Source organism: Acinonyx jubatus, chromosome E3, assembly GCF_027475565.1.
Source record: "Acinonyx jubatus isolate Ajub_Pintada_27869175 chromosome E3, VMU_Ajub_asm_v1.0, whole genome shotgun sequence".
NCBI classification, from domain to species: domain Eukaryota; kingdom Metazoa; phylum Chordata; class Mammalia; order Carnivora; family Felidae; genus Acinonyx; species Acinonyx jubatus.
This window is the reverse complement of record NC_069398.1, coordinates 4,365,605-4,387,522: the sequence shown is the minus strand read 5'-3', so window position 1 is coordinate 4,387,522 and position 21,918 is coordinate 4,365,605. Positions and strand designations below refer to the sequence as shown.

Below are 21,918 nucleotides of genomic sequence, written 5' to 3'. Positions count from 1 at the left end.
TAATTTACGAATCAGAAACTGCATACTTCTTAAGGGCTCAGTTCAAAGAGTTTTCCCAATGCTATATACGCCCGTGCAAGAGAGGGAACTTTCCCATCACCCTAGAAAGTTCCCTTGGGCCCCTTTCCACTCGTTTCCCGCCAGCCCCGTCCCGAGGGCAACCACTTCTGACTTGTGTCACTAGAGTTCCCTCTGCCTGTTGGGACTTGATACAAATGGAGTTGTACAGTGTGTATTCGTGGGCAGGGGGCGGGGGGCGGGCTTCTTTCCTCACCGCAAGGAATGGGGTGAGGGCCTGGGTGCTCTGTGGATGGCACTCCTGATGTACAGCCAGGAGGGACCATGAGCCACTGCTGTAAGCATTTCATTAGATCCTTCCAAGTTGGGGCGCCCGGGTGGCTCCGTCAGTTAAGCATCCGACCAGCTCAGGCCCTGATCTCACAGTTTATGGGTTCAAGCCCGGCCACGGGCTCTTTGCCGTCGGCATGGAGCCTGCTTGGGTTCCTCTGTCTCCTTCTCTCTCTGCCCTTCCCCGACTTGTTCTTTCTCTCGAAGGAAATAAACTTAAAAAAAAAAAAAAGTACTTACAAATTATGCTTTCCTCCAGTCAGTTTCAGGCAAAATTGGGGAAAAAGAAGAAGGTTTGTCGTTAGGTTTTCCCGTGCAACTTTGGCCACCGTCCCCTCACCCGTGTTAGCTGCATCCTGGTGATGACGTTCGGCCCTTAGGCGGGACTCCCTGCTTGCAGCGCCCCCTAAAATCCTTACATGGATGGATTCCTTCTGCTTGCCCTGCCTGAAGGCGGGGGGCGGGGGGGGGGGGGGAAGCTGGGAACCACGCAGGTGGCTCCAGCCTATGCCCTTGACCCCTTGTCTACACTGGCAGTGTGCAGCTTCTGCTGGGACTTCCTTCTGCCGAGCCTGGCTCTCCAAGGCTGATCTGAGAACCCTCCCTTTCTCTTCTCCTAAGTAGCGGTCATAAGGCTGATTCCCTTATAGTTAGAGAGTATTCAGTAGTCAGTTCTCAGAGCACTTGCTGAAGGTCCCTTGGGCCCGTGAGCCCCATGTCCCCAAGAATCCCTCTGGAGGCCTGTAATCCTGGCCCGTGCATCCTGACCTCTCGAACCAGAACCTGCCAGGTTGGAACCTGAGGGTTTGTACTTAAAAAACAAGTTCCCCAACCACGAGGCGTGCATTTCGGGGCAATACCCAGACCAAGAGGAAAAACACAACAGGTGGTTCTTGCTCCGTTTTCCAGATAAGGACGTCGGGGATCATGTGGTCCAGTGCACAGATGGACACTGAGGGGGAGGGGATGCTGGGAGGACACCTGGCCGCTCTTGTGCTCGTAGTGTGCAAATGTCCATTTACCTCCTGTCATCCTCTCTCGGGAGCTGTCACTGTCACTGTGGCCCCGGGGGTCTGCGGTCCTCGGTCACGCTCTCTCGCCCTCTCCCCGCAGATTATTCCACGGTGCAGGCGGTCCAGGCCACCATGATCCTGTCCACCATTCTCTGCTGCATCGCCTTCCTGATCTTCGTGCTCCAGCTCTTTCGCCTCAAGCAGGGGGAGAGGTTCGTGTTAACCTCCATCATCCAGCTCATGTCATGTAAGTAGAGCGACGGGCTTCCTGGAATAAGCGCTCCCCTCCCGGGAGCTCCCCTCCCTACTGCACCATGACTAGGAGCCAGGAGAGGCGGCAGGTGAGGTCTTAGAAAGGAGAAGCCGGCCGCCACGCTGCGGCAGAACCTTCTATACGTCAGAGTCTGGGATTTAGTTGGAGGGTCAGGGCAGGCGTCCCCAGGACATGAAGTCTGAGCTGGGATCTGTAGGATAAGTAGGAGTTGGCATCTAGAACGTGCTGTCTTGATACTGAGGGGAGAGGCAAAGGTTCCCCCAGGGAAGATGCCACTAATGTCTGTGTGTGCTGGTGATTCTGTCAGGATGGCTTTTGGCTTCAAGTAAGAGAGGAACCCAATAAACAAGGGCTTCAGCCACAAAGACCTTTACTTTTTTTATATGACAAAGAGCTTGAAGGTGGAAGGAGCCATTGTAGGCCTGGCAGCTCAGCAGCATCAAGAGCTTCCACTCGGTTCTTTGATGCTTTTCATCTTCAGAGTGTCAGTGATGACTTCCTCATGGCCCCCAAAAGGCTGCTGCAGCTCCAGACATTCATCCTAACCTCACAGTATCTAAAGCAGTAACAGGGGAAAGTACAGCAACAGAAGACGCATTCTCCTCCCTATCTGTCTCTTTGCGGGGAGTACTATTTTTCACTGAAGGCTTTTTCTGCGGCCAGAACTGGGGCACATATGGATCCATAAAGTATAGCAAGTAAACAGGAACAGGACTGCTGGGTGGGGGAGGGGAGGGAGAGATGGTTGGCAAACGGTGGTCCACGGGCCAAATCTGGCTCACTGCCTGTTTTTTACTTTTTTAATCTTTTTTTTAAATGCTCATTCATTTTTGAGAGAGAAAGAGAGAGTGTGTGAGCGGGGGGAGAGGCAGAGAGAGAGACCCAGAATCTGAAACAGACTCCAGGCCCTGAGCTGTCAGCACAGAGCCCGACGCGGGGCTCGAACTCACGAGCAGCGAGATCATGACCTGAGCCGAAGTCGGCCGCCCAGCCGACTGAGCCACCCAGGCGCCCCTCGCTGCCTGTTTTTATAAATAACATTCTAGGGGCGCCTGGGTGGCTCAGTCGGTTGAGCGGCCGACTTCGGCTCAGGTCACGATCTCGCGGTCCGTGAGTTCGAGCCCCGCATCGGGCTCTGTGCTGACAGCGTGGAGCCTGTTTCGGATTCTGTGTCTCCCTCTCTCTGACCCTCCCCCGTTCATGCTCTGTCTCTCCCTGTCTCAAAAATAAATAAACGTTAAAAAAATTTTTTTTAAATAACATTCTACTGGAACGTAGCCCCGGCCACTCACTTGCACAGTGTGGCTGCATCCACGCTCCAGCGGCCAAGCTGAGTAGTTGCGACAGAGATCGTAAGTGGCATACGAACCCTAAACTCTTCGCTGTCCGGCTGACGCCTGGCTTACACCGGTTCTGACTCACCCTCCGGGCCGTGCTGACAGCCACCCGAACAAAATCGGGTCCAGCTAGCAACAAGTGCGAAGTCAAGCGTTCACAGGGTAGGCGGCAATATTCTGTCGCAAAACATTAGCTGTGATCTTTCCAAAAGATCAAAAGTAACTACTCCCCAGTCATCGAAGCTTACGTGCGTCTTCTTCTCCAGCCGCGGACCCTGCGGGGGGCTGGTGCACGCCGTGTCAGTGGTCCGTGATCTGTTTATTTGCTTTCTTTGGACAGGCCTGTGCGTTATGATAGCAGCTTCCATTTATACCGACCGGCGTGAAGACATCCACAAGAACAACGCGCAACTGTATTCGCTGACCGCAGACGGCAGATATGGCTACTCCTTCATCCTGGCGTGGGTGGCCTTTGCTTTCACCTTCATCAGCGGCCTCATGTACCTGATATTGAGGAAGCGCAAATAGGACACCCAGAGCTACGTGGCGTTTACTGCAGTACAGAATCCACATTCAGATAACCGTTTTGTATATAATCAATTGTGTGTGTGCGTGTGGTTTTTCTAGCAAACATATCGTTTCCTTTAAAAGCCAAAAAAAAAAAAAAAAAAAGAGAGAGAGAGAAGAGTTTTTGCATTCTTGAGATCAGAGAGAGAATAGACGATGAAGGCTGGAACCCAGAACTCCTGCCCGTCCAAAAGTCGCGAGACGACAAAGCCAAAAATCCAGCCATGCTCAAATCCAAACATGTTCAGTGGGATGTTTCTAGACCGTGGCGATGTGCTGTGATGTGATGTGACGAGAGACCAAGAACGCCAGGTCTCGGGGGACGTCCTCCCCCCCAGGCTGGAGCCTCGCCGAGCACCCCCCTCCCCTCGGGGTCCCCTCCCCATTCTGTCTGTGCTGGTGTTGGAGGTGGGGTGGGGGGGGGTCCGGGTGAGGGATCGAGTCTCCTCATATGTTTAGCCAAGTTCTATGCGAGAAACAGATGTGTATCCCCTGCTGTTCTGTCTGTATCCAGACCAGAGCCCAATGGTCCTGTGAGGGGCTGGGTCCAAAAAGTTCCACCCACGTTTGCTGACGATGTCAGGTGCTTGCCTTAGGGAAGGTGAACTTTAAGGGGGGTCGGGCTGAGGCTCACCCTAAGGCGGAGAATCTCAGCGTGTGACCCCCGGCAACCTAGTAAGGTGCAGACTGCCAGGGCCCCTCCCCGGACCTACAGAATCAGTGTCTTCAGGGACGGGGCCTGGCAACCTGCATTCCTAACAGGCTCCTCGCGTTGAAGCTGAGGACCACAGCCCCAGGGCCAGGTGAGCACAGATGCCTCGTCACGAGACGTAAAGATCTTGTGGTGAGGTGCTGGCCGCCACCGGCCTCTGTTAGCTCTTGTCTCTTCCACAGCGGCTCACATGTGGGTCATCGTCCCAACTGTGCCCAAGCCAGTGTCCAGACAGCCCGATGGCCTAGAGGTGCTGCCTTCTTCCTCCTGTAAGTAGGAAAGCCTGTCCTGCCTTCCGAGGCCGGCCAGCCTCCGCTAACCCCCATTTCTAGAGCCTCAGCGGGCCCACCCGCCGTTCATTCATTCAGCAGCATAAGTCATGGAATGCTTGGTACATGTCAGGCCCAGGGCCCGCCGAGTGGGGACAGTCTTCTCAGGGGCTCAGTGTCCACTGGAAAAGGCAGATTAAAAACTACTTAGGAAAACTAATCAAGAACTATGACGAAGGCCGCAGAGAACACAACCCAGGTTCAAGAGAGAGAGGCCCTTGGGTAGGGGGGAGCCTGCTGTATGCCTGCCTATTTTCAAATGCTCCTGGAGGCACTTAGACCGGCAGAAACGTCACTGTGGTCTGCGACACAGAGTGCCTTTGTCGGGCGGTGGTGTCTCATTACACCCCAAGGACACTTTTGTGGAGGGTCCCAGGGTCCCGCCTGCAAAGGCAGCCGTGACAGGCTTCCAGATTGCCGTGGCTCTCGAACATCGGTGTGCACGGTGCCGCCTGGGGAACGTGCTTTGGTAGGGTCCGGGGGACGAGCCCGCCAGGTGCTTCCGAGGCTCTCCTGCAGAATAGGGCCGTGGGGAGTTTGTCTTTGGGGTGAAAGCACAGTGTGTGGCAGGTGACCCCGGGAAGTGCCTCCTGTAAGAAGTTCTTCGCCCCTCACGGTCTGTACCCTCTTGGATTTTGGGCATGCCGCCGGGGACATGTGCCTGGGGCCCCGCGTGGGACCCATCTGCCGTGTCTCCGTGCTGGCACTTTGACCTTCTGCTAAGTGGAGCGATGACTTGTCATAGCCTGGTTCCCGTGGAGCTGGGAAGATGCCCAGGTGTGGTCTTAGGGCCACCACGGATGCCAGTGCAGGATGGGCTTTTCTCTCCACCCACTCGCTCGTTTCTTCGTTCATTTTCAACAGCGCATTAAATGCTTACTATGTGCTGGGCACTGTGTGGGGCTCTCAGAACACAGGGTGGGCAAATTCACTTGAGGTAGGAACTCCCTCCTCGTGGAGAGGCCACCAGCACAGCGACAAAGGGACAGACACGGGGAAAAACTGTCACCTCTTGCTTCCATGGAAAACCCATTGTAAGAGTGTGGGCCATACCTCCCGGGGTTTGCAAGATGCTACATGAGCCTCAAGGAGGAAGGTGGGTCTGCGTGCCCCGGGGCTTTCTACCCAGGGGGCTTTTCTAGAATTTTCTAACAGCCACAGTGGAAACAAACAAAAGTCTTAGAGCCCCAAATCTGGAAAGCCTGCTCCCCAGGCAGGGTGTGAATTTCCCTCCCCAAATTTGAGGGGTACGTGAGTGTCTGAAACGACCCCGTGGATTTTCCTGGCTGGTCACCCCTCCTGTGGAGCACGTTTGGTGTCCACATCCATCTGTGATGCTCCGGTTTTGTGAAACACGAGAGGTGCTTCCTCCCCCGCGTGGTGGGATGTGTGACATGCATCGGGAAAGTAAGGTGGTAGCAGGAGGAAGAAAACGCCCAACCTTCTTCGCCCTAGACAGAACCAGCCCTCACTCGGCGCTTAGGGTCAGTTATTCAAGGACAACCCCAGTGAAGAAACTTAGCTGAGACATCCAGGAAGCAACGACTAGGACCAAACACATGACTCGCAACAACTGCATTTGAAGGGAGTGTAGCTTGCGCATTTTAGGACATTTTTATAAAGTACTGTAATTCTTTCGTGGAGGGGCTATGGATGGAGACAGATTAACTTGTTGTGTTATTTGCATTAAAATTCCTTTGGGTCTCTGTGCAGATGAGTTTGGAGGATTGATTTGTTGGTCGGAGTGGATGTATGTGTTCGTCGATGAACGCAGGAAAGTTGGGGGCCTTCCCCCCACCCCCCGACGCCGCCCCCCACATACTCTCTGCTGTAGTTGTGTGCCTGGGTGCATTCGTTCTTCCACAGAGCTCAAATCCTGGGATGCTCTGTACTTGCCGCTAAGGAAGACCTGCCCCCGAGCCTATACGTAGACGCACTCAGCACAGTAACTGGAAGATAGGAGTTGTGGCTTCCTTTAAAGTCTGCCTGGACGAGAGATTGACTTGCTAATAGTTGAAAGGCTACTTACTATACAGTGGGTTAGACAGTTCTGTGTATTGAGGGACAGTGGTTTTGGGGGGCAGTGTTACAGAAAGGCTTAGGGGCTGAATTTGAATCTTGGCTTGGGGACAAAATGGGACTTTAAGGTAGTTAGATCCTTTCTACTTAATGTGTCTTTAAAGTAGTCTATTTCCTATATTTTATATAATATGAAACTGTGCATGACAAATAAAGTTTGGAAGCAAACTGCCCAGAACCACAGACTCGAATGTTCCCAACCGTGCCAACCATCTAGCGGAGAAGGCTGCCATTTTGAGTGGCGGGGGCGCCATTTCACTTCCCGGCAAGATAATCCTGGGCAGTGTTTACAGCGAGCCATTGATATCTGACAGTTCGCCACAGGACAATTTCCACCCCCCCCCCTTTGCCTGCAATGGAATCTGTTTCCCAGAAGAATAACATGCTTCTTCTGGGACCCCGTGCTGGAAGGCCCCACACTTGGTTAGTGATCCGCTCGCTAATGCCATCTTAAAATTCGTAATGATATTTGAGCAAACAGCCCAACTATTTCTGTTTGCAACGGTCCCTGAAAATTACGTAGCCAGTCCTGTTCTCCAGTTTGCTTAATAAATGCTTCTGCTTTAAAGGGTTTGGTCAAGGGGCGCCTGGGTGGCTCAGTCAGTTAAGCGTCGGACTTTGGCTCAGGTCATGATCTCATGGTTTGTGAGTTCGAGCCCCGCGCCGGGCTCTGTGCCGACAGCTCAGAGCCTGGAGCCTGCTTCGGATTCTGTGACTCTCCCTCTCTTTCTGCCCCTCCCCAATTTGTGTTCTGTCTCTCTCTCTCTCTCAGAATAAACATTAAAAAAAAAGTTAAATGGCTGCATTATGATGAAAGGTCTTTTGAGCATACTCTGCTAAAAAATGAAAGTTCAGCCAGAAAGAAAGAAAGAAAGTATAGATACCTTGGTAGATAAGTAGATGGGTAGGTAGGGAGATACATGGGTAGATCAAAACACAGATGGGAAGATGATAGATGGATAGATTGACAGGCAGATAAAGAGACAGATGATAGATGAAGAGAGAGAGAGCTTGAATTTTTACCTAAGGAATGCCAAAAGTAGTAGTAACAATCTAACTGGGGAATCTACATCCCCTTGTCTCGACACGGGCGTTGCAAACTAAAACCTCCAGGGGTTTCTATCTGTATTCTTTGTGCGTCTAGGGTTTTTGTTTGTTGGTTTAGTTTGGTTTTTGGTCCGTGTGGCAGGTAGCTGGTGGTCACCCCAGAGAACTCAGTTTTACGTATGTCTTCCATTTGGAAGAAAGCTTGTCATTCATTCATTCACCAAATTTCTGTGGCCTCCCACGATTTATCCTGGAGAATGCTCATGTGTGCTTCAGAAGAATGTGTATTCTGCTGCTGTTGGAGGGAATGTTCTGGAGATGTCTGTCTGGCCCATTTGGTGTACAGTGTAGTTCAAATCCAATGTTTCCTTACTGATTTTCCGCCTGGATGATCTACCCATTCCCAAAGGTGGGGCACTGAAATCTACTATTACTGTATTGCTGTCTGTTCTTCCCTTGGGACCTGTTAACATTGCTTTATTTATTTAGGTGCTCCGATCTTGGGTGCATTAATATTTATGACAAAGGACTCAATTCATCACGAGGATATTGTAAATATTTTTTCACCAAGTATTTGTGTATGTATTATGGCATAAGCATTGTGCTGGTTGCCAGGTACATTATGATAAACTTAGTCCCTGCCCTGGTGTAGACTTAGTCCCAATTAAAAAGAAGGGGGGGTGGGTGGTGCCTGGGTGGCTCAGTCGGTTGAGCGTCCGACTTCAGCTCAGGTCATGATCTCACAGTTCATGGGTTCGAGCCCCGCGTCGGGCTCTGTGCTGACGGCTCAGAGCCCGGAGCCTGCTTCGGATTCTGTGTCTCCCTCTCTCTGCCCCTCCCCTGCTCATGCTCTGTCTCTCTCTCAAAAATAAGTACACGTTAAAAAACAATTATTTTAAGTGCAAAGAGGAATACTTGACGGTACGTGAAAATTACATGCGATTCGCATTTCAGTGTCCCTAAGTAAGGTTTTATTGGAAGCCAGCCATGCCCATTTGTTCAGTTATGGTGCCAGCTGCCTTCACGCTACAGTGAAGTCCACACTACAGTGGGAGAGTTGTTGCAGAACGTGCCTGGCTCTAGTACTGTCTGGCCCGTTATAGAAAATATATGCCATCCTCTGGTCTGATCAGACAAGAAGGGAACTTCCTCCGCGTCTCTTTTGAGGAACAAGATGAGTTTTCCCGGAGCCCTTTGGCAAACTCCTCCCAATGTCACTGGCCCGAGGATTCCACTTTTCATGCTTCACCCAAACACCGGCGGGGGGGTTAAATTACCACGCTTAGTATTGACCTCTTAGCTGGGGATCACATTCCTTCAGTGAGGGATATACTTATGAACCACACTCTCAGAAAAGAGAAAGGAAGAGGCGAGGAACAGTGTCTGCCCCGGTCCATCCCTTCGCTGCACAACGTCCATGCACAACTTCAAAAGACTTGTTAAGATTCATGGGATGTACTAGCCCCTTCCTAAGAGGTACACGCCCTGAAGCCAAAACCAGTTAGTACTCCCAGCTCCAGGGTTGTTTGGTGACTTTATTTATTTGAGAGAGAGAGGGTGCAAATGAGCAAGGGGCAGAGAGAGGGAGAGAGAGAGAAGCGGGGCTCACCCAAAGCCGTGTTTACCAAAGCCGGTCTCATGCTCACCCGACGCGGGGCTCGAACTCACGAGCCACGAGGTCATGAGCTGAGCCCAAGTCAGATGCTTAACCAACTGAGCCACCCAGGCGCCCCTTGGTGACGTTTATCATCCTCTTTATCAGGTCCGCACGTGGCTCCTGTGACTAAAGGCTAAGTCATATACGCCCAACGTACCCAATACGTAATGGGGGAAGACCTGTTCTGTAATAAGTGATGCCCTTTGGAAAATGGATCAGTAGAAGGAGAGTCGATGCCCAGTGACCTAAGGGTCACGGTCCGTTGCGAATACCGAGAACTTCCCCAATGGGGAGCGACATCAGTGGTTGGTCAACCCATGGCCTTTGATTCCACTCAGTGGCACAAGCTGTATCCAAGGCTGTATCCAAGATGGGCAGTGGGGAGGACGGCCCCTTCCTCCTTCCCGTGGGCATGAGGCCTGGTGTCTCAGAAGAGCCTCGGGCGGGGACAATCACAGATGGGGTTCCTTTGGCCGTGCAAGGCCACGCCAGCCAGACATCTTCCCTGGCTCTTGGCTTGTTTCTACACAACAAGCTTTTATCATCACAAATTTTGACAGGAATCCTGGAGCTGGGTGGTTCTGCCTGACGATCTTTCACGAAGTGGGCCTCATCTCTGAGCCTGAGAAGTCCTGTCTCCTGGTCCCATCGCTCAGTCTCTTGAGGCAGTAACTTCAAGCTTTCATAATCCAAGCTATGTCCCTGGTCTTGTCTCTTTGTCTGGTGGAAAAAGCTAGGATCTGGGGTATCTTTTCTCGTCATCTCCTCCATTGTGCTTGGCTTTCCGCCTCCACACCACTGATCCGTAGTTTCGAGCAGGGCTTAACAGACCACTGGCTTGCTGGCCAAAGGCCTGCTTTTTTGTGGCCCAAGAGCTGAGAATGCTTTGTCGTTTTTGGAGAGTTGTAAAAAAAACATGTCAAGAAGTATATGCAGCAAAGACCTTGTGTGGCCTGGAACACGGAAACGATTTACTGTCCGCCCCTTTGCAGGCAAAGTGTGCCGCTTCCCGGGTTAGACTTCGAGTCGTCCGTCACTGCGCATCTCTGAATCACCGGATTCCCCCGTCAGTTTGGATTGCAGGCTTCAGACAGAAAGAATCTCAGGAAAGCCATGTTTTCTTCCACTCTTGCCATCGGGTGAACCATCTCTGGCTCAAGGCTTTTTCTTTTCTTACGTTTTGTTTATGTTTTACATTTATTTTGAGAAATAGTGGTGGGAGAGAGAGAGGCAGAGAGAAAGGGAGTCCGAATCTCAAGTGGGCTCTGTGCTGCCAGCAGAGAGCCTGATGTGGGGCCCGAACCCAGAAACTCTGAGATCATGATCTGATCTGATCATGATCTGATCATGATCGCTTAACCAACTGAGCCATGCAGGTGCCCCTCGATTGACTTTTTCTTGAAGGAGCTTCTCGACGGGTCTAGGAAGCTGAACATTGTAACAGCCTGAGAGGTTTTGACAACCCTTGCTGGTCCGACAGCATCCACAGGTACATGGTTGGTGTAAAACAGGGTTAAACGTTTGGTCCTGGCCCAGCCCAGTCCACCGCCTGATTTTGCAAACAGGGTAACGCTGGCACACAGCCACGCCCACTGACTTACACATTGTTCGTGCCTGCTTTAACAGGCAGGGATGAGTGGTTGCCAAAGACACCATACTGACCGCTAAGCCTGAAACTGTTGCTATCTGGCCCTTTACAGAGAAGCTTGCCAAAACCTGGTATAAAGCAAATGTTTTGTGATCACAGTGCACGGGCCACCGCTTTCCAGCCTGGAATGGCGGGGCCTCACTGCCCTCTGCCCTGCCCCCTCCACTGGCCAGTTGCACATTTAGAGTGTTACTTGTAGTGCCCAAATTTAATCCCAGTCAGCGTTCTTAGCTGTAAGCAACGGGGACTCTGGCTGATTTAAACAGAACGGGAGCTCGGTGAAAGCAAACCGGTGAAGCACAGGCTTGGATGTGTGCAGTCACATCCCAGTGATTGCCTCCGATTCTTCCATAGAACCGTCTGGTAAGGAAACCACTGCTGTCACCACAAGCTGGTGCTTTGCACCGAGAACTTGACCTTAGGAAGCCCGCTGCTCCACCGGAAAGCATCTATCTGTGCTATCCCTACTCCTTTGGATTCAGAGCCTGGCACGGTGCGTCTGATCGATGGGCGAAGACTGTGTCAGGTGACCACACCCTCGCCGCAAGGGCAGCTGGGAAACAACAGGCATTTTCAGTATCTATAGTGGGAGGTAAGGTCTGCAAGCCACCAAAACTCAGAAGGAAGGAAATTCCCCAACAAAGGAAGGAAGTTCAAAGGCTGGGCAGTCAAAACCCAAGAGCAAATGCCTGCTACATCCTATCAGGATCCAGTTCCCTATTTATCCACAGCTAAGTTCGTGTTTCCCAGACTTTATTCACCTGTCTCTCCTCGGCCACATGCTCCTTGCTCATTGGCATATACGGCCTGGACTGTTACTTGCTGAACATTTTTCTTTAAAGCAACTAGTTTTTATGTGAATACATTTATTCAAAAGGAAACTCTAAGGTAAGTTGAAAATCACCCTCGGCTGTCCTAAGTGACATAGATATGATTAAATTAAAAACAAGAATGCTGTTAAGTGTAGTGCAAACCGTTGTCTGGCAGAGGTTTTGAGCCTGAACACTGCTGTTTCCTAAGGAATAAAGGAGGCTAGTAACCGATGTATAGGTGTTAAAAAATTATCAGGACCGTAGCTGCTTGACATAATCAGAAAGCTAACAAGAGAACGGAGGAGACAGGAACTTCCTCCTATGTGATGTGATTCTAGGTACCACCTAAATGAGTTGGGTACCACTGGGGGTGTTTGCCTCGTCATGATAATATAAAAAAGCATACACTAAAATCTTTGCTGGTGCAAGGGAATTCACACGTACGCTCCGATCCTATCGGATTTCCTGAGTCTGCTCTTTCTGAGCCGGGTTTCCTCTTTCAGGCTGGCGGCATCAGACATCCCAATCCAACAGGAGATTAGAAACGTGTGTTTTTGTTTAGCCACGCCTGGGTGTGTGATCGGAAGCTTCCAGCCTCCGAGGAAGCCTGCCATGCCCCATACTCTCAACTCCCCTCTGACCACAATCCCCGCGCGAGCTTCTGCCACCGCAGCGACCCAGGAAGGCGTTGCGCCGTCCCGCACAGGTGGCCGGCAGGAGCCGCATCTCTGCCAGGTGTCTGCAGTGTGCTAATTACAGAGCATGTCGGGCTTTAAGGAGCTGAGGTTCCTAACTCCTCTCCCGTAGGGTAGGGGCTTTGGTTCGCCTTTTCTGGTCACTGCATTTCTTGCTCCCACCCCAAGGTCATGGCCCAGGACTTCTGCGGCCAACTGGACCCTCCCTGGGAGGCAAGGCCAGGTCATGCAAAACACACGGGCCTCAGAACCAGACAGGCCCGGGTTCCAATCCAACTCGGCAGTTAGTTGCTAAGAGGCTTCGGCAAGCAGCTTAGACCCTGTGAACCTCGTGTCCTGTTCTGCAAAATGGGAGTAATGCTTGGTCCACCTGGTCCCCCACCCGGCCAACATGCGTTGAGCACCTACTGTGTACCACACACTGGGCTGGGCACGGAGACACAGGACGTACCAGACTGAAAGGAGCTGACGTTGTAGTGGGGAGAAACAGATAAAAATTACACATTGGGATACAATCTGTGAAGGAAGCCGTGTGGCATGAAGACAGCAACTCGGGGTAGGTGAGGCCTGACCGTTGAAGCTGAGACCCGCGCTAGGAGAGCTGAGGGCAGACGGGGCCAAGCAGCAGAGCCAGCTGGGTTGTGGGGTCCCGTGAGATGGCGCACGTACCGGGCTTGGCACCGAGCAGGGGACCCTGAGTGCTTGCGGAGACACCTGGAACTCCGGTTTACGGAGCGCGGTCACGGGAACTGTGTCATTTCGTTTGATTCCGTTGCAGCCCATCAGGCAGAGGAGGCAAACACCGTGCATTCACTTTTATCGGTGGGGAAGCAACGAGAAGAACAGGGAAGTATAGCAAGGAGCCAAAGCCATTTCCTTTGGTCTCTCCTCTCCCCAAGGCCACCTCCTTTGGGGCGCCTGGGTGGCTCCATCGGTTAAGCGTCTGACTTGGGCTCAGATCGAGATCTTGCAGTTTGGGGACTCTGTGCTGACAGCTCAGAGCCCAGAGCCTGCTTCGGATTCTGTCTCCCTCTCTCTCTGCCCCTCCCCCGCTCATTCTCTCTCTCTCTCTCTCTCTCTCTCTCTCTCTCTCAAAAATAGATAAACATTTTTAAAAAACCACCTCCTTTGATGGACGGTGGACGCTTGCAAGATGGGAGCGGATGACTTAACTACTGCTGTATGACAAGCAGAACCTTGTTCGACGGGTGTCTCTCATCCCGTTTCGAAATGACTCGGGTATAGACTTATGGTGATGGCACAGATGGAGGAGACCAATTGGAAACATACGTTCTCTTGGGCTCGGAATTGGGATACCACTTCTGCTGCCTTTTGTTAGCCAAGCAGGTTACAAGTCTTACCCAGGTTCCAGGGAGAGGAAACAACTCCCTCCTTCATTTGGGAGGACCACACTGTCACTTTACAGAGGACGGGGGTGAGAAGGTGAAGGCGGGAGGAAGCAAAGTATTGAGGCCATTCGTGTCATTTGTTAGTGCCAACTTCCATTTAGGGGCATAAAGTAGAGAACGGGTTGTGTGTGTATGTGTGTGTGTGTGTGTGTGTGTGTGTGTGTAGCAACTGAACCTTTTAGAGCACACACCATTCGGGAAATGCTCATGAAAATGCAGACCTGTTAAATCTCTAAGGACCTGTCCCAGGATCTGAATTTTAGGACTCCCAGGTTTTTCAAGTTTGCATGTCATCATTTTAAGGGATCAGACCTATGTACCGGAGTCAGATGAGTTTTAATTTTGCATTTGGAGATGAACACTGGAACATGTATGCCAGTCTCTATGCCTCCCTCCAAAACAGTATGTATCGAAAAAGTGTCCTGCTTCCAATGTATTTGCTTTATGGACTTGGGCAGGCCAAGCGGCTGGAAAGTGAAAGAGCTGGTGACACTACCACCCCCTAGTGGCGGCGTGTGGCAATACAACGTAGCAATAAAGCACCCTTAGCAGATAGGTTCTTTCATATCCACTTTAGCCAAATCCAACACAGCTGATAAGGGCTAATGTGAGTTGTTCCTCATTACTCTACAGTGAAATCTCTACCGCCAGAACATTGCTATGGTCCTCTCTTCATTAGCTCCATTTATTCCTTTTTAGCCACGTGATGCTGGTACTTAGAATATGGCCCCACGGACACAGATCTGCAGGTTACAACCGGGTGTCACTATAGAATGACTCTTCTCACGTGAGAAAAGAGTATATTTTCAGTGCCAGCCCCCTTCGAAGTCATTTTAAATAATTCTATCACGAGAAGTCCTTGCGAATGTTTTCTTTGAAAATTTGTCCTCGCAAGAGCTCCGTGGTATAGACCAAAGTTGCTCAGCGTTGGCGCGATGGACATTTGGGACCAGATAATTCTCTGTCTTGGGGGCTGTCCTCTGTGTGTCAGGTATGTAACAGCAGCCCTGTCTAATCCACCCATTGGATGCCAGGAGACACTCCCCCCTGCCCCCTCCACACACACCAAATTGCGTCAAGGTAAAAGGTCTTCAGACGTTGCCAAAATTGCCCTCAGTTGGGAACCACCGCCATAGAGTTTCATACACCGGGAAATACGGTGACTGGTGACCCCGGAAGCCTGCAAGGGCACTGCTGGAAATTTGCTGTGAGGGTGGCTGGGCCCCACGCAGCTCGCATCACTGCAAGAGAACAGGGCAGAGCCGACGACAGAGGACCCGGCTGTGGCCCTTGACACGTGTCGGAACACACGGGAGAACAGCACAGGACGTTCCCGGTCCCAGAGTTTAAGCCGTACGTTTGCTCAATATGTGTCATCAGCTGGAATAAACAGAGACAGGAGGAGCCGGGAAGCTACTGCTTCTTTGTGTTTGTGGAAGGGCGACGGTGCCGTTTCCCCGGGGCCTCGCATGCATGTGAGGAAGGAGAGGTGTGTGTGGCTCGCCCTTGGCACAGGTTTACCTTAAATAACAGATTTTTGGGGGCCAGAAGAAGTTGGACGTGCTGCTGCCTCATCCGGGAGGGAAGGGGAGAGGAGGGTTAACAGGCGGCCCACCATGGCTCTATCCTCTTAGCTAAGCTTAGGTTTGCTTTTTCCGGAAGCCTTCTTTTCCTGTTTGTCATCCTCTGTCATCCTATGGCAGCCTGGGATGGGTGGACTTTGGTCCAGAAAAAAAGGATCCCGAAAGACCCCCAGCCCAGACCTTTTCAGAATAAGCTGTGATTCCTGGATCACAACGAAATATCTCACTGGGACCAACGAGACATGCCTCGTGGGGGCTAATGACCCTGCCGAGCCTCTGGTCCCAGCATTCTCCTTGCTGGGTGACCCGTGGCAAACTGCTTGATTTCTCTGGGCCTCTGCTTCCTGTAAAACGAAACTGGCTGTTGCAGCAAGTGCAGGAAGCATACAGACGGTGCTCAGAGAGGGCTATTAATCTCGAATTATTATTGTCGAGTCACTGGGCCAAGGCCACCTGTCAAGTAAAGTGGTAGATCCCAGGCTAGGAATTAGATTTTCCTACTCCAAATCCTGGGTTCTTGCCACATGCCAGCACCACTTGGGAAGCTTCTGAAGCCCGGATCCCGCAGAGGCGGTCATTTATTGGCCCGGGGAGCAGCCCGGGTGTGGAAGTTGTTAAAATTCTCCAGGTGATTCTAACATGTAGCCCGGGGCTGAGAACCCGTCTCTGGTCTGCGTCATAAGTCAGGTGCAATCAAGTAACAGTCAGGCCCGTGCGGTATTTGACCTTCTGTGACTGGCTTATTTCACTTAGCACACCGTCCTCCAGGTTCATCCATGATGTAGCATGTGACCGGATTTCCTTCTTCTTTATGCCTGAATAATATTCCCCGGTATGTAGATACCATGTTGTCCCTATCCATTCACTTGTCGATGGGCATCTAGTTGGTTACCACCTGTTGATATCCCTTGAGGTGCCTCAAGTAGTCAAACTCATAGGAACAGGAAGTACAATGAGGGCTGCCAGTGGCTGGGGGAAGGGGGATGCGGGGCTGGGGTTCAGTGGGTACAGAGGTTCAGCCGTGCAGCTTGCAAAAGTTCTAGAGATCTCCTGTACGCCATAGTGCTTGTGGCAAATGATGGCATACCCTCAAAACTTTAAGAAGGTAGATCTCCTGTTAGGTGTCTTATGTTTACAATAAAAAAAAAAAACAAAACCAAAAAACAGTGGTAGGCGATGGGTTGTTCGAGGAAGTACGGAAGGCTCCAGAGTGAGCAGAGCCCAGAAACAGCAGGACTGAATCAGGAGGGGCTTCCTGGAGGAGGTGGTGGCTGAGCTGACGGTGGAGACGGACCTTCTGGGAGGAGAGGAGCCAGGGAAAGCACGAAAGCTTGGAGCCAGCCTGTGGAGTGGCAGGTGGCGGGAGGCCTTTTAAGGGGGTTAATGGGAGCAGCAGGCTGCTGGGAATTCCAAGCAGGGATCTGGAGCCTTCAGCGTGAACCGTGAACCGCAGACATCGCAGATCTCGGAGTTGCCTGCTGGGAGCAAGGTGTGGCCTGCCGGCTCCTGCCTCCCCACGCCCCGGTGAGTTGACACAGTAACCAGACTACCTGTGAAAGGGTGATGACTCAGTCTTCCCTCTCAGCCTCCGTCTTGCTCGGCTTGTTTTCTGGCAACGGAGGCAGAGAGGCCCCGTGGGCAAGACGGGGCAAAACGTGGCAAAAACAATGGCCAGTTGGTGCCAGAGGCTCACCTGGTTTCGAGGGGTTGGCCGATTTTCTCTCTCAGCGTACGTGGAAAGGGCTGCATAGCTGCGGGTGGGAGAAAAGGGTTTCGTGAAGTGTCCACAGACCCACGGCCTTGGGGTCCCCTGGGGAGCAGGCGGACCTGCAGATTCGTGGCCTCGCCCTAGACTGTTGGAGTCCGTCCCTCCAGGGGCGGGGCCTGGGAACCTGCCGCTTTGACAGGCTCTCAGGGATCCCGATCCGGAGAGGTGGGTGGATGGCAACTGGGAATGTCTCACAGGAGGTTTAGCCTTGTCCACCAACCCAGACAGCCCGAATTCGGAGGCGTGATTGCGCTGCCCGCCCGAACTTCCTTTCCTCTCTGCTGGTTGTCCGCTGTCTTGTTGAGCGTCATGAAACGCCGAGTGAACCTCCAAGGCGGTTTGGAAATGCAGTGACCTGACTTCAGTGTAGTCCCACCAAAACTGATAAATTAAAAAAAGAAAGGAAATCTCACCTACTAGCCATGGTCCACTCATGTTTGAAATACCTATCCATGCGGATATTTATTGCTTTTTTTTTTTTTTTGACTGGCTGATATTCAGTCCCCCTTTGCTTTGGTAACAACACCCCAAATTCCTCTTGGAGAGCCATCTCCCCCTCCCTGTGGGCAACCTGATGGGCAGGTCAAGCGGGCGTTTTGTGGCGCGTGACCCAAGCCAGTGCAATCCACGTTTCTTTCTTAGACCCTCCTGGGCTCCTCGAGGATCCCCAACCCTGGCGTTTATTCCATCTAGCAGGTGCTTCTTATCTTTGCCTTCTTTCTGGGCCTTCCCTAATCTACACCACGATTGCGTGGGTCATCTTAGGTGCCTCTCATAAATCCCCCTGCTCCTGAAGTTCCGGTCGGCTTGCGCCCTCGAAAGGTCTCTCCTTACCTACGTGTACATGCTGCTGCAGTATTCTGGAAAGCTTTGGCTTTCCCTGCGAAAAGGAAAGGAGTGGAGGCAGGGATGATCACGGGCGTCAATGCCTTTCAATTCCTCTGCCACATTCAATGGAGTCCACCAGGAGAGCCTGAGGTTTTTCTCGCAGACAACATAGAGAATGTGGCTCATGGAGACCAGTCTTCTACTTGGGTTAGGTTTGCGGCTGAAAGTAATGGATTTTGATCTACCTCACTCGACTCCAATTTGACGAAAGGGTGGAAAAAGGAAGAGAGGAGGAAGGGTGATAAAATCCACCCGCAAGGGCTGTGGTTTCTAAGTGCAGGCGGCATTCTGGAATGGGGAACGCCGTCAGGGAAGGGCTTTTGACTCATTAGGAAAGCCAGCGGGCGTCTGTGGTCATTCTGGTTACATTGTGTGAATCAAGGTCAGAATCTGAATCAACGGAGAAGTGTTAGAAAAGAAACATTTTTTTTTTTTTCTCTGCCCTTCTTGGCTTTTTGTGACCCGTCTAATAATCACATTAACCTAGGACGGATTAACAAGAGAAACACAGATTTAATTAGTACACAGCAGAGTGCCAGAGGGACCACGAGGCCCAAGGGCAAGCCGGGAAATGGAGGCTAACGTTTCATCTTGAGCTGAGGAATGAGACAGGGGCCTGGGGCTCCACAGTGGGGGAGGGTGACTCAACTCACAGCAGCAGAAGAGCAGGTGTTCGGTAATGAGACGTTCTTCTTGCCATACAGATATGTCATTCAGATTAACAAGTGACCTCTTGGTAATAGCTCTCTTTCTGGGCCAGGCCCCCTATCTAAATTCTTTTAGGTAGTTTAAGGAAGAGGTACAAGTTTTTCTTGAGTCTGCTGGGTCTTGAATGCCTTCCGCTCAAAACAGTCCACATGTCAATAGTCCACATTTTGGGGAGACTTATTCTGAACCCCTTCAGAATCAATGTAGAGGCCTGGGAGAAATGGACCGTGTTGTATCTAGGTGATAGCTAAAACACTTGCCACACTGACACCGTATTTCAAATATATTATTTAGTAGCATTGTGACCGTTGGTTTCAACGCGCAGAGGACAAAAAGGTTTCATTTCAGTTTCAGAAAGGCGGAGAAGAGGCATAGTGCCACCTGCTGGCCATTTCCCCACATTGTAATCAAGCCTCAGAGATGAAATTTGTGGCGTTAAATGTAGGAGGCGAAACGCGAAACTCCACTGCCCTCAACATCTGGCCATTGACCTGGGATATATACATCTCTATATTCAATTAAATTCTCAAGTATTAATCAAAAAAATTTGGTTTGGTTTGGTCTGATAAAAGTTGTTCTTTTTTAAAATCAGATATTCCCCAAAGAAGAGAAATGATTCCAATGATTCATTTTACGGCCATTCTACATTTTCCTCTGCCATGTTAGTTTTCCTGGAGGAAGAAGGGTGTGCACATTTATTCTGTGCTTCTTAGTAGCCTTGGGGCAGAGTAAGTGGACGCTGGCGTCTGCCTGGTATATTCATTGAAGATTCCCTGGAAAGCATTCATTCTTGATTCCCCTACCCCCGGACATCACTTCCACGGCTTCTGTCCACATCACTTCCCAGCCCGGCTGCTGTCGTCTTGTTCTGACCACTGCAATAGATTTGTAATTAGTCACCCTCGTTCCCTGGTCTACCCACCACCCTCACCCCAGTCTCCAGCTTATTTTCTACGTGGCAACCAGAGTGATTGCAACCTCTTCTGATCGTGTTAACATCTTGATTGAAACCTTCACTGGCTCTCCATAACTCCCAAGACAACAACCCAACCTCTTTCTCTTTTCTAAGCTTTCATTTTAATTCCAGTAGAGTTAACATTCAGTGCTATGCTAGTTTCAGGTGTACAGAAAAGTGACTCACTTCCATGCATCACACTCAGTGCTCATCACGGCAGGTGTATGCCTTAATTCTCAACCCCTGTTTCATCCAAATCCCCGCTCTTTCCCCTTTGGTAACCATGTTTGCCCTCAATAAGGAAGAGTCTGTTTCTTGGTTTGTCTCTCTTTTTTCCCCCTTTGCTCATTTGTTTTGTTTCTTCAACTGCACCTGAGTGAAATCATATGGTATTTGTCTTTCTCTGACTGATTGATTTCGCTTAGCCTTATACTTTCTAGCTCCATCCATGTCATTGCAAAAGGCAAGGTTTCATTCCTTTTTATGGCTGAGCAATATTCCATTACATATATATATTTCACATCTTCTTTATCCATTCATCACTCGATGGCCACTTGGGCTGTTTCCATGGTTTGGCTCTTGTAAATAAGGCTGCTATAGTATGTTAAGTTACAAGTTAAAAATAGAACTACTCTACGATCCAGTAATCGTGCTGCTGGGTATTTACCCCCAAATACAAAAACACTAATTCAAAGGGATATATGTGCCCTGTTTATAGCAGCATTATTTACAATAATGACCCAACTTCTTTTTTTTCTTTTTTCAATATATGAAGTTTATTGTCAAATTGGTTTCCATACAACACCCAGTGCTCATCCCAAAAGGTGCCCTCCTCACTACCCATCACCCACCCTCCCCTCCCTCCCACCCCCCATCAACCCTCAGTTTGTTCTCAGTTTTTAAGAGTCTCTTATGCTTTGGCTCTCTCCCACTCTAACCTCTTTTTTTTTTTTCTTCCTTCCCCTCCCCCATGGGTTTCTGTTAAGTTTCTCAGGATCCACATAAGAGTGAAACCATATGGTATCTGTCTTTCTCTGTATGGCTTATTTCACTTAGCATCACACTCGCCAGTTCCATCCATGTTGCTACAAAGGGCCATATTTCATTCTTTCTCATTGCCACATAGTATTCCATTGTGTATATAAACCACAATTTCTTTTTCCGTTCATCAGTTGATGGACATTTAGGCTCTTTCCACAATTTGGCTATTGTTGAGAGTGCTGCCATAAACATTGGGGTACAAGTGCCCCTATGCATCAGTACTCCTGTATCCCTCGGGTAAATTCCTAGCAGTGCTATTGCACGACCCAACTTCTTAACACGGGCTACCAGTCTCTAACAGTGTCCCAGGTGCTGTTGCTGCCTCATAAGCCTCACACTTAGAGGCTTAGAGTAACTTGGGTTTTGCTTAGTTTTGTGGGTCAGGAATTTGAATGGGGCTCAGCTAGGCTGTTTGGTCCACATGGCTTCCACGGAGGCGATTGAAACCCAGGATCTGCTTCAAAGAGGCCCTCCTCACCCATGGGTCTGCCACCTTGGTCCTCCCTGGTTGCTGCCACCCTGTGACATCTTGCCCTCCAGGGTCTTCATGCAGCGTGGTGGTCTCAGGGTAGATGCACTTTTTTAGACGGTGGCTGGTTTCCAAAGGGGAGGAACCAGAGCCAGCTCTGAGAGCTGGCTCAGCATCGCTCCCACTGTGTTCCGTCGGTCAAAGCTGTCATCGACCTGCCCAGAGTCAAGGCGGTGGAGATACAGACGGGTCCACTAGGTGGGGTTGGGGCAAGGCCACACTGCGGGAGACCAGGCAGCATGTGGGTCTGCTGTCCAGGGCCTGGCCCCTGCAGAAGCACAGGTCATCCTAAACCACCTGCCTCTTACACATGTGCTTCCCTGCGCTCTTAACCTGGCGAGCACGGCCAAATCAGGATTTCCAGACTCTCCGTGGCCTGAAAGAATCCGCAAGCCACTGTTTTGTCCCCCAACTTTTTATTTTGAAAAGCTTCAGCCTACAGAAATCTAAGAATGACATGAGCCCATACACTTTCCACTTAGATTCACCAACTACTAACACTCTGTGGTCGTATTTGCT

The 21,918-nt window shown here is 50.8% G+C and overlaps 1 protein-coding gene across 2 annotated transcripts in view; it reads left to right on the top strand.

The window, feature by feature from the left end:
- Positions 1-6,292, top strand: part of EMP2 (epithelial membrane protein 2) — a 33,045-nt gene extending 26,753 nt beyond the window's left edge. For both annotated transcript variants that reach the window (XM_027043269.2, XM_053213790.1), the window contains exons 4-5: positions 1,462-1,608; positions 3,313-6,292. In XM_027043269.2, the coding sequence (XP_026899070.1) occupies positions 1,462-1,608; positions 3,313-3,500 (335 nt within the window). In that variant the 3' untranslated portion in view covers positions 3,501-6,292. The remainder of the gene's footprint in view (positions 1-1,461; positions 1,609-3,312) is intronic.
- Positions 6,293-21,918: the final 15,626 nt, after the last annotated feature.